Genomic DNA, 14521 nt, shown 5'->3' on the forward strand with positions numbered 1-14521 from the left:
CCCGAGAATTTCGCGGAATTTCCACGAATTTTTCCGTTTTTCCGAGAATTTCGGGAAATTTCCACGAATTTTTCCGTTTTTCCGAGAATTTCGCGGAATTTCCACGAATTTTTCCGTTTTTCCGAGAATTTCACAAAATTTCCATCATAAATATAAATAAATAAGTCTTTATTTACGGGATAACCCTTTAGTACACGTAGGCGAAAAATTTAAATTTGAATGAAAATATTATAAAAATAAGATATAAGGTAAGATTATACAGATTCATAGATTAGGAATACGATATACAATTAAAATAAAATTTGCAAAACATGAATGTAGAACATAACTTAAATTTTCTATGCGGCTCATAGGTGAAATAAAAATCTTTAAGATAGAATGAGATAACATCAAACAAATCAAGATTATAAATAATAAAATAAAATAAATAAGCAAAATAAATAAAATAAATAAATAAATAAGACTATAAAAGTTTATGATCGCTCATCGCGCATTAGTGCGGACAGTGGATTCGCATTCTGAAGTTGATCACGCGTTCGTAAACTCATTAAAAAGAGATTGTCGCAACCTCTTTGCTCACGACTGTACGCGCGCGCGTGTCGCCGCCACGAAGCGGGTTCTAAATTCACGTGTCTTGCCCACCCACCCGGCCTCTCCGAGACCGTGCGAAGGAGTTGTCCGTCTGCGTCTCGGTGCGACTTTCGGAAACAGGAGGCGAGAGTCCAGGTAAATGGCGTGTCGCGCGACGTGCGTCCTCCCGGCGAGCATCCTTTCGGTTCACGGTAAAAACGACGGCGGCAGCAGCTGAGGGGGGAAACACGACGAGGCGCCACCATATTGCGTGAGAACGACCGGCTCCGGCGAAGATGTTCGCCTGCGGTAGAATCGTCGGCCGACTGCCCGCCAGGCTCACACACGCCAGTCGCCTCCATCTACCTGTAAAATACGTCGGTGCGTATCGGCCGTAGGGGCGATTCTTCCTCCTTCCGTGCCCTTCCAGGCCCCTCGCGTACTACCTCGGGACTCGATGGGACGATCTCATTTCCCGCCTGTTTTACAATTTCTCTCGATTAAAGAGTGCCCTCGCTTTCCTCTTCTTTCTTCCCCTCACCTTGTACTCAATTGTACCCGGAACTGCGGTTGCGTAAGCTCGCGAGCGATAATTACGGTTGGATCACCGGAGCTGTGTTTACAATCTTCCACGCGGCGTGCGCGCCCCGAAGTGGGCGGCGAATGACATAACCTGGATACGTAGTCCCAAATTTGTAGACGGAAAGTTTGTAGACGCAATAAATACTTGTCTCCTTTGCATTTTTATGTTCCTCATTCGTGGGATATTTTTGTTGTTCTCTTAAAATAATGATTGATATATTCTGTGCATTTTATTGCGAATTGCTGTCTAGATGTTTGTAAGAGGAAGAGAGAATGAGTTACTGTTCCTTTAATACTCAATATATTTTGTTGTCTTAATAATCCGTTGATAGTTAATTGAAAACATTGCAGGAGTTGTAAATATTAGCACCTTACGCTGCTACAGCAGCGATGCGAGAAACAAGAAACCGCATAAGCCGCCAGGCACCACCGTCAAGCCAGAGGAATGTGTGCCCGACTCTAGATATTCCAATTCGCGGAAAACAGTTCCTCCCTGCGAAGCTGAAGCGACTTGCCCGGCGTCGCAAGAAGGTATCTGCAAGCCAAACGGCCAGCAGAAGCAACCAAGCGAGAAAGGCTCGGATTCTGGCAAAAATGGGAAATATCAGTTCCGCTACTGGCACCTGCTCACTGCCTTGATTGTGACAGGAGTTGCGTACAAGGTGATACAATGTGAAAAAGGTTTTTACTTTACTGAGAACCGCGTTTATTATAACTCTTATTTTACAGGTATCCTCGTCGTTTTTGTCGAAAGATGACGAGGCAGCTCAACAAAAAGGCAAGCGTAAGTTAAATCGGGAATTATTTGACGCAATAATTGAAATGTTGAGGAAATATATTGCTTACGTATCCCGTTCGTTCTTACAGAAAAGAAAGAAGGGAGGAGGCACTGGAGATCTAGAGGCGTGGTAAAGGTTCCAGCAGAATCAAAGTTAATACCCCAGGAGGTACCTTATCTGTTAATAGGCGGAGGAACGGCTGCATTTTCGGCATTTAGGTCAATTAAATCTAGAGATCCCAAAGCTAAGGTATTATTAACGGATTTATACTTTTTCCTTTTCTATTTGTGTACATAAGAACTTTCTTCCAGGTTTTAGTTGTAGCGCAAGAGGAGGAGTTTCCGTATATGAGGCCGCCGTTGTCCAAGGAGCTTTGGTATAACACGGACAGCGAAACAACCGCACAATTGCGCTTTAACCAGTGGAATGGAACTCAGAGAAGGTAAATTTTGCTAGATTCAAGCCTGCGGTCTTCTGGTTATGTTGTTAATGCAAATATCTTTTTTCCTTGCATACAGAATATTTATATTTATTTTACAGTATATTCTACGAGCCACAAGAGTTCTACTCGAGCGTTACTCATCTCACGGAGTCTGATAAGGGTGGAGTTGCCGTAGCTATGGGTTGGAAAGTAACAAAAATCGATGTTGTAAATAAAACTGTAACTCTTCAAGATGGATATGAAATCAAATACAACAAATGCCTCATTGCGACCGGTAGGTTTCGGTAAGAAAATTATTAAACAAAATCTTTTAAAATTTAAATCTGAATTTTTGCAGGCGCGTCACCTAAAACTCTGCCAATATTTGAATCCGCCGAGGCCGCTGTAAAAGACAAAGTTACAACGTTTAGAACAAAGGACGATTTTCTCGATTTGGAAAGAAACGTTTCTAATTCAAAATGTAAGAATATTGTAGTTATCGGTGGTGGATTTCTCGGCTCGGAACTCTCCTGCGCTCTCGCTAGGAGTTGTAAGTTCTTTTTATTTAAGGAATAAAATTCATAAGGTTCTAATGTGAGAACACAAATATGAAGTAATAAAGGAGCAAGAGTCAAGACAGGATGTTGGCCTAAATAACTTTAATTTTGTCTATTGCAAAAAATAATACCTCAGCTAAGGGTTTGAGCCTGGATCTCCCTCAGAGATGATTTTTCGCAATAGACTTAAAATTAAAATTATTTAAACACTAACATTTTTTAAATTTATTATTAAAATATTTGAAAGAATTTATTCACGATAAAATATGTGTATTTTATTATAGGTAAATCTAAAAATATTTTCCAAATTTATAAAGAAAAGTTCATAATGGCACAAGTTTTGCCTGAATATTTGAGTGAGTGGACTACGAGAAAGGCTGAAGCAGAAGGTGTTCGCACTGTACCTAACGCAGAAGTCCAAGATTACAAATACAAAAATGGTCGATTATCCCTTATCCTCACTGGTGGTCAGACTGTATGTTGATATATTTGAAAAGACTCGTCTAATTTCACGTGATTAATTAAATACATTCGTTAATTCAAATTTCTTCTTTTTCTTTTCTGGTAAATAGATTGATGCTGATCAAGTGATAATAGCGGTAGGTGTTAAACCAAATACAGATTTGGCAGCAACTTCTAATTTAGAGACAGAACCTAACGTAGGAGGATTCCTTGTTAACGCTGAATTGGAAGCGAGAAGCAACCTTTGGGTTGCCGGTGACGCCGCATGTTTCTATGACGTCAAACTTGGCAGAAGAAGAGTAGAACACCATGATCATGCGGTTACCTCTGGAAGATTAGCGGGCGAAAATATGACCGGTGCAGGTAATGCGTTAAATTTATACTTGTATGTATATACAGGGGGTGGACAAAATAATGTGAACACCATGCTAAATATTACACATTTGTTTATGTTGGATCCGCTGCCAAGATATGAACGGTGCGGCGCTTACATGTGGCGCACTTTACGTAGTAAGTCAGGTGTTCACATTTGTGTGTTAGTCAGGTGTTTAAATTATTTTGTCCACCCCCTGTATTTCTATACATATATGTATATATAAGTTTGTGAAAGCATCAAAATATAAACCAATTTCTCTTTTTAGGTAAACCTTATTTGCATCAATCAATGTTTTGGTCCGACTTGGGACCTGATGTAGGATACGAAGCGACAGGTATTATAGACTCATCTTTACCAACTGTTGGAGTTTTTGCGAAAGCGGCGGAAGCAAACACGACGTCAGCTAATAATTCTAGCGATGTAAGTAATTCTTTCGATGTAAGTAAACCTCGCGGTGAAATGCGATTCAATTGTGAAACTAAGATTTCTCTCGTATTGTTTCTCATAGGAACAAAAGACAAATTCTGAAGATTTGCGATCTAATGAAAAATCGGAGTCATCAGTGTCACAAATTGTGAAAAGTGTTGATAACGCGGAAGAGGGAAAGAAAGAAATATCTGGAGATGACATCAAGTCAGAGCAACCTACGAAGTTCGAAGATTTTGGGAAGGGCGTTGTTTTCTATCTGCGAGATGATGTTGTAGTAGGAATAGTACTGTGGAATATCTTCAATCGAATGTCGATTGCCAGACGGGTAAATTTGTCGTTTCTATATTTGTGCTATCATTTTTTTCAAATACTCCTACTTTATTTGGATAAAATTATACTGTTTCAGGTCCTTGCAGGAAACACAAAGTACGACGATTTAAATGAAGTAGCAAAGCTACTTACAATTCACGAAGATTGATTACTTGGTTAACAAATAAGAGAGTAAATGACAATAGTAAGAGATTATTGTATCGTATATGTAAAAAGATGTCTGACTTCTGTGTCTGAGGTATTATCATTGAAAAACCTGCAAACGAAAGCTCGCATATCGTTGAATTTCGTAGATAAATGCGAATTACATGAGTATCGGTCATATGTTGTATACATAAAAATTTCTAAATACAATCTGTACACAAAATGTTCGCACGCGTGCAAAGTGTACATACACTCATTACACCTAATGCTAATTGGGAGTATTTATATAGAAAAGAGGAATTTTTATTAGTTACAACGCCAATTGTTACTCGTTATATACATACGTCGTTTTATTGATGTACAATTAGTTTAGTGTTAAAGATCTATAAGGTATTTTCTTTCGCGTAAATGCGAATTTTTTTAAACACTCGATAATATGCATTTTCCTTTTCTTACTTTTTGAGTACCTAGATGATTAGATATGCATGTCTATATTTCGTCTTCTGAATTTAAATTTTTAGTCATTGCCGGTAAAACCCGATTTCTATATCGTTGACCTAAATTATCCATGTACGTAATGTAATTATGACAGCGATATTCGTCCAGTATCTGTAGAAAGAGCACTTGGCAAGTTATTTAATGACATTAAATGTAAATAACTACATTTCGTGTGCATACCATATTTTCCGGCCACATTTTTCTGCTTGTTAAGTCCTGCAGCAACTCTTCCTGGCAGAATTGCAAAAGCGATACGGAATAATATACCATATAATCGGAAGGGTACAAAATGCAAATTGCAAAAAAATGAACTATTTCGCTCCACGGAAGGATTCCCCAGAAGCATTGTGATAACATCCTATTGAATATCATCCACCAATCGACACCGAAGACGTCCTTTTTGTGTGAAAGTCGAGGCGTTATACTTTTGGGTAACTAAATTTTTTAATTCTTTAAAATTCAATCACCTTCAATCCATATTTGATGTTTGGAAGCTCGATATTAACCATGGTTTCTAAAACTTGCATAAAAGTGAACTGCGAACTAGTGCCTTCATTATTTTTTTCATCGATAACTTTGCCCAATTTCGGCCAGAGCAGCAGTGTCGATGGAAATTGAATTAATTGCATGATAAAAGTTTTGCACCTATAATCAATATTGCTATAGTCTAATTATTGTTAATTAGTATATTATCTGATGACTGGTCGATGATGAGAAAGAAATATTGAGGGTCGATGAAAAAGAAACGTTGACCCGGTGAAAACCAAGTTTTCAATCTGAGACCTGCCAATGATGATATCTGACTAGCTTGAGTTAATCACTGTTGTTGATAGCTTTAAAATGCTTGCTTAATCCATTTATTTCTTTGTGACTAAAACATCGCAAAGAAATATTGATTAACGCTGAGATGGTCATATCTGATCCAACTTCTTTAGAAATTCAAAAGATGTTAGATCAAATATTGGCTCTCTCGGCCTTAACGGGTTAAACAAGCATGCCACTATACGTGACCACACCGGAAGTTAAATAAAGCTGTCCAAGTATTAATTCGCGGTCAGCTGAGGCTCAAACATATTTTTGTGCTAATGATTTACTTCCTGCAGTAATAAATGAATTATTTGAGATTCTTATATCAAGTCACATACTTGGCCAAATCTCCATCACAGATAATGAACACTGTTGCCAAGAACCAATCAAAACCTTCGAACCTATTCGGTTTATTGTACTGTATATATATGTAGGCAGAATGAATGAATTGTTTTAAACTCTTTTGGCTGACGTCATTGTTCTTTAAAATCTCTCGTTGTTCAGCATAATTTAAAACTATGTCAATTGCATGCGTGTCTTCTGGAAGCCAATAGTCCGTGTCGTACGTTATATTCTCCTGCCATTCAAATTGCTCCACCCACTCTGCGGTTGGAATGGCTTTGTGCATTTGACTCAACAAACTTATCATCATCGAATTCTAAGGTAAAAATTATTTCCATAATTTCTAATTGTAATTGTATATCAAGTTTATTTTTATGATCATTACCTTAATCGGAGATCGCGATGCTTTATGAGCCGCTCTAACTTGCAAAACCCAACTGATGTCCAGCAACCCGAGCCTCTCCTCCTGCAGTAGATCGTTTAGCTCCGAATCGCATTCGATTTCCCGGAAGTCCATCATATCCGTGTATACTCTCGGAGGTGGAAATTCCGAAAAGAGTTCATATTCCTCAAATGGTATCACATATTGCTTTCTTTGATACGTCATGTAATATAATTTTAATAAAATGTTATGTCTCAGGAAACTGGAATCGTCAATTATGTACTCCTTCCTCGGCTTTGGCTCATCACTACCATCATCGTCATTGTTGTCCTCTGTCTCCTCATAGTCAGTTTCGTCAATCTCATCGGTTTGTTCCTTGCGAACTTCAATCACAATTGTGCTGTCCCTTTGAATATCTAACAGCGCTTCCTAAAAATTGCATTATCACATACATGTATAATCACGCTTCTGTTGCATGTATATATTACCTGGAACTTCAATGAGTTTAATAAATAAGCACCAGCGTCTAAGTTCCAAATTACTGTATTCAATGACAAAAGAGCTAAATGATGGAAAGTTGAATCCTTATCTGTTGCAGCCTGTAATAATTCAGATAAGTTCGAGGGATAATCCTTTTCCTCGTCATTATCCAGTTCGCTGTCAGTCACCATAAACGCGGCGAAACCTGTTAATGGATATACGTTCTACGTCCCTCAATAATTCGTATAATAAAGCTGATGGTAGAGAATGATCCGTAAACGCTTAAATCTGTCTTAGTCATAGACTTTTTTTCTCTACCTTGCCTTACGTCTACGACTTGTAAGACAGATTTATACGTTTATGGATCGTTCTCTGCCATCAATCTAAAAAATATTGTTACAGTTATTTCAAACTCTTTACAATTAAAATTGAGGGAAAACAATGCAAGTATATGCAGAAATTCGTCGATGTTTTCTCTGTCCCAAGGATCGTAAAAGAAATTGGGATCCTCTGCGTTTGTGCAAGTTTGCGACAGCAAAGTCGACAGGACGTGGGGCCCGAGATCTGCGAGTACATTGTAGCCCAAGTCGAAGTAACCAGCCGATGAGATAAAACTAACTATATCGGTAAAATTCCAGATCACTCTTAGAGGAGCGAGTGACCCACGGATCAGTTCCTCGAACACTATTTTCTGATTAACGAGCGCTTGCAACCCGAGCGGTATTGATACCATTTTTAGTAAAACTTTTTTAACAACACTGCAATAAAATTTCAGAGATTATTGTTGCAAGTTTCGATCGTTTGAGAGATACAATCTGTCTTTTTTCTATCTAAATTACCTGTCGAGTTGCTGAATTTTATTCTCATTCTCGACGCTGCACTTGTTTAATCTTTTGTAAAAATTAGCAACGGCCGGATAGAACCGCGTTTCAATTTGCTCCTGCGCGGCCTCGTAAACGTCATAAATGTCGAATAATTTTTCTACTAGATTAAATGAATCTAGAATACATTTCATATCCATTATAGAAAACGGTTGTTTCAATAAATTCGACGCATATTGCATTATGACTGCAACTGGGCACTTCGACGGTGCATTTTCGGAATTTATCGAATGTTCTTTACAATTCGTGGTCAAAAATGCCGAACCGTCTACCGTGTTCGCCATATGAGAAATAATATTTAATATATGCGGCCAAATCTTTATATTATTTTCAGAAAGAGACGTCAGGCGGCACAACGCAGCATGGTAAAATTCAACATTGTACAGTATATCTGAGATATTAAGTATATTTTGAAGAGCATCGCAAGAAGTATTGTATATTCCACTGGGTGCTTCTGCTGCTAATTTATTCAGGGAGCTCAGCAGTTCTATTAAAAACTCAGCCACGTCAAATGGCGCTTCTAACAAACTCTCTGCGAGCAATTTTCTGCCCGCTTCGTAGCTGCAGAGCTGCGAGACGAGGGTCAAAGAATGCAGATAGGTCGCGGTTTCTATCGTAATGCCAGAAATACACAGCTCGTTGCTTTCATCCATGACGGAGATTGACAAGGAACAGGGCGTTTCTGTCAAACCATTCTTAACGCATTCGACGACGTTCTGCAGAAACGTCGGAGACTTGGCCAGGACAGCGATGAAAGTCCTCCTCGTAGAGAGACTGTGAAGCCACCTCTTGCTCCACTTGGCCTGCGGCTCCAACACCGAGATGATGTTCAACATGTTGAGGGTTTTAGGCTGCAACGAGTTGCCAAAGCTGTGCGTACTGAGAAATACTATAAATTGTTCTATAACTTCTTCTACTGTCTTGTCGCTATGTCTGGTGTTTTTTAACATTTCCTCCTGATAGCGAATTATCAGGTGCATTATGCAAAACAGTTTCTCGTGCAAGAAAAACTTGAAATTAATTCCAGAGATTAGCGTGGGCAGAGTCTCGCGCACCTTCTGCGAGTGATATTGCGCGTTGAACGCGCTCAATAAGTTGCCGTAGGTGTAATTTAATTGCGAGCAATTCAGCAGCTTTGCGTGTACCTGCATGCTGGCCTCGAATATCGCCCTGCTGTCATCCGTGAGACCATCCAGCAGCGTCTTCTGGAGAATGTCCCACTGAGAGCTGTTATTTATGTTGGACAATTCGATTTTTAATAAAATTTCGTAACCAGCCAATCTCACGTGGACCGGCTTATCGCGACTGATCTTGTCGATGATGCAGCTGTACTCCTCTCCGTTTCCCTGCGGTGAGGCCCAATCGTCCGCCGCGAGATCGCTCGCGAAGGAAAGCGATGACTGCGACTGCGACGCCGCGGATGAGGGTTTCACCACCGCGTACTGCTCGGTGATTACCTTCTTCATAGAACTCAGCAAAGCAGTCATGTCCTTCGAATGCGTGAGTTTGTAAGCGATATCGCTGGGCACCTGTTCCTTGTCCACTGCGCTTTGTATAGTTTTCCCGAACTCCTTCTTCAAACATTTTCTCAGCCATTTTTGAAGATCCGGTGGCACACCTTTGTCCATGCTTATTTATCTGAGCTAATTGTTATGCAAGTAGAATTAAACAGGTGCAACGAAACGCACGTGTAACCATAGTTTTGACATTCGTCGCCATAGCAACTGGAGGTATACACACACATACGAGAGCGTGTACATAGAATATTCTTTGTGAATAATCAAATCACGCAATACATTGAAAACCTTTTATAACAAAATTGTACAAGATTTTACAAGTTATACAGCATCGATTGTACTGTATCGATGAATAAGTCTGAGTATTATACGTATAGTGATTCAGTTACATAATTCAATTAGCGTACAGGTACTATGATATTCGGGGACTTGGAGCGCAACGCGTTAATACCGCCCTGCAGAGAACAGACTCCCATGACATTACATTTCACCAGAAAATCTGCAAACTATTAGAAAATACGTTAGAGCAAATCTCCCCTAATAGAAATGTAAGTAAAAATAATTACTAGAAAATTACTGTACATCAGTAATTTTTAATAATTCAATTACTGAACTCTAGTAGTTGTTCAGTGCTTTTTTTCGTTACATTTCTGGGTCTCGATATTCCCTCATACGATTTACCTACCAACGCATTGTTTTGATCATGCGGTCCAATAATCACAACGGCGTTGCTTTTATTATCTATCAGCGGCTTTGCGTGCGGCCTGAGTGTATCGATGTGAGTTTGAGATAATTGCACACTCGTGAATGGAATGTTAATACTGCCGAGAACAGCACCTCTCTCGAATCTGTCGAAGGTAGATTATTAATTTAGGAAATTCTCTCAACGGAATTTTTGTTATCACAGTAACAAACAGCCGCTGTACTTGCTTCAATCGAAAACGAATACTCACTGTATATTGCTACGTACGTCAACCACTATAACTTTACTCGGCGAGTTGTAGAGACTTAAAAAGTCGTCTACACTTATCCTTGGCATATTTTCGGTTCCCGCTTCGGGCTCAATCCAATTTGCGTCCTGCAAGTCGAGAGTTTTATGTAATAACATGCAGGCGATGAAAAATCGGACATCAATTGATGCTGTACCTTCGCTGTATTGTATTGGTGTTTTCGGTAGGTAATGCTAGCGGGTGTATTTTGATACATTGTCATGGAATCCTTAACGCATAATTCTATGTCAATCTCGGGCAGATCGGAGAACAGAAGAATACATTCGTTGAAGCCCGACATTAGCAAGGAGTCTCTTAGTTGCTTCAATATCGCTAATCCAACCAAGAGAGGAAACGACGAGTCTCCAAGCAATAACTTATCCCATAGATGCAATATTTTATGCAACGGAAATACATCTGAAACGTTAGTGATCTTTGGTAAGATTACGATGAATAATGCGGCGTGTTAAAGGCGTACAGAAAAACTTACGTGAAAACATTGTTAGGAACCACGGTATGGCAAAGAGTTCCGGTACAAAGTTTATGGACTTCAAATGATTTGCTAGTTGAGGATCGTGGAATGCAATGATCTGGGAAAACTTGCCCAGATACTCCTGTATCACCGCCGAGTTGTCCTTCAGGAAGAACTTGTGGAGATACTTTGGTATGAAGGCCGACAGACACGCGAAAGCCCGAGCTGAAATACCAAATTTAAATGACAAACTAAGGAACATAAGTATACGTTGGACGCGTCGTACCTTCGTTATTAAAATTCAGATAAAGAAACGGCGCTGTCAGGGAATCGAGCCCTTGCCAGTAGACATAATGTGGATTATTTCTGACCCATGCCTTTAGCAGTCTCTGCAGTCGTTCGTGTCCGGCACCAGACGACAGTAACTCACTGTACTGATGGCATCTCGGTATATCCACCTCTATCTACCAAATTATCAGCGAAATGCATTTATATGTCGAGCGTCATATTGGGTCTGTTTTTTTATTGCTGCACTCCTGAACTAGTGCACACTGGTGCAATGAGTTGGAATGAGAGGTAATCTATTTGTTTCATTTTAACTTATTGCACTAGTTCAGTAGTGCAGTAATAAAGAACAGGCCTATTATGTGCGGCGATTATACCTGCCGATCAGTGTGCGTTGGCGTTTCCTTATCAATCATGTCGTAACGCTTATGTATGTCGCCGGTGATACCAAGCAAAGCTGCCCATATGGCACCTCGGACCAGAGGCGGTATATCCTTGTGTGCCTCCTCGATAATTGCCTCCTGAGTGAGCGGGTAAGCCTGCAAGAGTCTACCAAACAGGACAAGCCTGTAAAACTGATACTCCGTGTCACGCTCCCTTATGATTAATGGCAACTGAGACGCGGCATTCGTTAGATCTTCCTGTGCCTGAACTCGCATTCTGCAACGTGAAATCTTTATAACACTTTTGCGATATTGGAATAAATTCTAATTGTAAGACGAGTCAAGAATAAATAGACTAACTGATTTGTCAACCACGGATAGTTTGCTATGTACGGGATGTGAGCTAAACGCTGGCGAAGAGTCTCCATAGGAACTTTTACGACTCTTACGTCGAGTAGACTAGCAGTGTCCCTCTGACCGAACATTTGGCCCAGTAGTATGACTAAGCTGAAACAGAGGAAATTTCAAATATTTGTTGTAATTATCTATCTATCATTGCAAGTCCCATGAAACAATCTGAATTAATGATTATTACGCGTGTAGAGGGAAGTTCTCTGTTAAAAGATAATCTTCCAATATGAGACAACAGGTTTTTAACGTCCAAATTCAATCACAAATCTCTTTTCGCAACGATTGCATGATCTAACAATGAATTTTTCACTAAACAGATTTCATTCCAAGGATAATAAATTCACAGTGGAACCAATAGACGATGCCCATTAACTTAGCAGGAACTCCGCTGTCTCGTATTAGGAACCTATCGCATAATATGGGACTTTCCTTCACATATACGCATTTTTAAATTACTTTGGAATAGATAAGATAGGTGGCCTTGATCTAATGAGACTCTGCTTCTTTAGTTCCACAGTAATATCACCGCCGGCTAATTGCCACAGATAATACAACTCGTCCATCTTTCTAACAATAACATTTTTATAGAGATTTTCCTCCTTCTCCTGCGTACATCGCGTTAAGTGTTCGGCGAATATCGGCAGCTCCAGCAATTCCTCCGGAGTCTTGCGCCTGATGGGATAAATTTGCAGACACGAATCGACGAATTCCTTCAGTTCCTTTGGCAACTTCTGCATGGCGAAAGATACAACGTTACAAAATATATATCGTTGTAATGTAAACGACTTGTAACGCGCTATGGGAAATCCATACTTCGTAAGCGTCGAAACAATTGTTTTCCCTGGCAAGACGTTCGAATATGCTGGTGTTGCACAATATTAAGCTCAATACTTTCCTCAAGCACTGGGACAGTTTTACACCGGGCCAAATGGGCTGCCCCAACAGCTGTTCCGCTATGATCATCCCCAAAGACCAGGAATCTATTTTAACGCCACTTGGGCCGGAAGTGAGAAATACCTCCGGTGCCGTGTACTTTGGAGAGCTGAAAAAGAGGAATATCTTACTTCAAATTTCATGACAAGCCGGTAACTCCATTGATATTAACATTGGTACAGGGGAATATCTGAAAGTACCCGATTGGGAAAGATACGTTCTTTCCTCCATCTGTCATGTAGTACAATCCGTAATTGTATAACTGGACGTCGCCATTTTTCTTAATCAATATGTTATCTGGACTCAAGTGTCTATGCACCAGATCCAGCTCGTTCATGTGCTGCAGCGCCAAGAGACTCTGAAAGGCTATCTTGACGATCTCCTCTGTACTTAGGTCATGTCTGGTGCTCAAAGGATCCCCGCTGTATTCTGCAACGACCACGATCCTCTCTGCAAATGCGCGTAAAATAGTACAAAAATTATACATTTTGTATACTTTCTCCAATATCAGTAAACTGCGCGCCTATTGTTTGCCGGTCTCTCAAAACATAGTCCTTACTCATCGGAACAGCAAATTCACATACGCATTTAATTTTTTTGTGCTAATATGCGGCCTTAAATTCACTGTGCGGAAAGAATTCACTGTGAAAGATATCACCTCGGCCAGGATTTGAACCCGGACCCACCGTTGACGAGTATCTTTACCAATTTGACAATAATTACAGTTCCCGCGAGTGGACGCACTTGTTCGCAGCCGGCCAAGGACTCACCGTGCTTGCTTCTAATTACATCGAGATAAGGGGAGAGATGCGGATGGTAGACGGTCTTCAGGAACTGCGCCTTCCCGTAGATGGTTATGGAGTTCGGCGTGAGCGGCAGCCCGTTGCTACCGCACACCTCCACCGGGTGGCTTTGCGCGAAGAAGGTCACGCCACCCAGACAACGTTCCTCGTTCTCCAAGAGTACAGGGCACATGATGCTCGTATTGCGTCAAGTTCCACAAATCTCTCCCCGATCATGCGAACCGACTCCGCCGTTCCGACTCGGATTTCCTGCCGCTTATCGTCATCGCTGCTTTTCCGTATTTCTTATGACATATCCGATGACCGTCCTATCCGTCGCTCACAGCTGTCATTCAACAGAACAGCCACACAAAGCGGCTTTAGTACGCGTGTTTCTCGTGCAGCACGACGCTGGTTGATATCGTCGTACCATAGTATGATAAGAGCGGCGAGTTACCGAATAAGCAGCATGCGTGCCCATCAGTATTAAACACCGCGCGACGGCGCATCGAAGTGGAGCAATTGTGGATTCTAATGGAGCAATTCGGGAGCAATCGTTTGAGCACAGATTAATAGACAGATCGCCAAAGGCCCGGGTGAAGACGAGACCACATAGGTTTTATGCGTGGTCTACAATACGTGGAGTAAGCGTGGAGTAAGGAGTAAGGGAGAGCCCTAACTTCTAGCTTTTGGTGTAAGGAAGCTGAAA

General features: G+C 40.6%; 3 protein-coding genes across 3 annotated transcripts; 1 reads left to right on the forward strand and 2 right to left on the reverse strand.

Moving 5' to 3' along the window:
* Positions 1-659: 659 nt before the first annotated feature.
* Positions 660-4873, forward strand: LOC105570703 (apoptosis-inducing factor 1, mitochondrial). Its single transcript, XM_012028140.1, has 12 exons — positions 660-951; positions 1504-1814; positions 1882-1936; positions 2020-2180; positions 2243-2373; positions 2472-2647; positions 2711-2902; positions 3194-3384; positions 3482-3734; positions 4013-4167; positions 4256-4501; positions 4583-4873. The coding sequence occupies exons 1-12, from the start codon at positions 867-869 to the stop codon at positions 4652-4654; spliced, it is 2028 nt and encodes a 675-aa protein (XP_011883530.1). The 5' UTR covers positions 660-866; the 3' UTR covers positions 4655-4873.
* A 102-nt stretch (positions 4874-4975) lies between these two features.
* On the reverse strand, positions 4976-9741 carry LOC105570705 (protein broad-minded-like). Its single transcript, XM_012028142.1, has 8 exons — positions 7999-9741; positions 7580-7917; positions 7168-7364; positions 6683-7108; positions 6294-6613; positions 5616-5793; positions 5329-5544; positions 4976-5259 (listed from the first exon to the last, which is right to left on the reverse strand). Exons 1-8 carry the CDS (start codon positions 9666-9668, stop codon positions 5140-5142), a joined length of 3465 nt encoding a protein of 1154 aa, XP_011883532.1. The 5' UTR covers positions 9669-9741; the 3' UTR covers positions 4976-5139.
* A 92-nt stretch (positions 9742-9833) lies between these two features.
* LOC105570704 (TBC domain-containing protein kinase-like protein) lies at positions 9834-14200 on the reverse strand. The gene is made up of 12 exons (XM_012028141.1): positions 13801-14200; positions 13231-13480; positions 12911-13139; positions 12554-12828; positions 12047-12193; positions 11681-11963; positions 11305-11482; positions 11037-11243; positions 10704-10963; positions 10511-10635; positions 10243-10405; positions 9834-10063 (listed from the first exon to the last, which is right to left on the reverse strand). Exons 1-12 carry the CDS (start codon positions 14003-14005, stop codon positions 9956-9958), a joined length of 2430 nt encoding a protein of 809 aa, XP_011883531.1. The 5' UTR covers positions 14006-14200; the 3' UTR covers positions 9834-9955.
* Positions 14201-14521: the final 321 nt, after the last annotated feature.

This window comes from Vollenhovia emeryi, unplaced genomic scaffold (genome assembly GCF_000949405.1).
Source record: "Vollenhovia emeryi isolate VEMERY1.0 unplaced genomic scaffold, V.emery_V1.0 DF939120.1, whole genome shotgun sequence".
In the NCBI taxonomy this organism is placed as follows: domain Eukaryota; kingdom Metazoa; phylum Arthropoda; class Insecta; order Hymenoptera; family Formicidae; genus Vollenhovia; species Vollenhovia emeryi.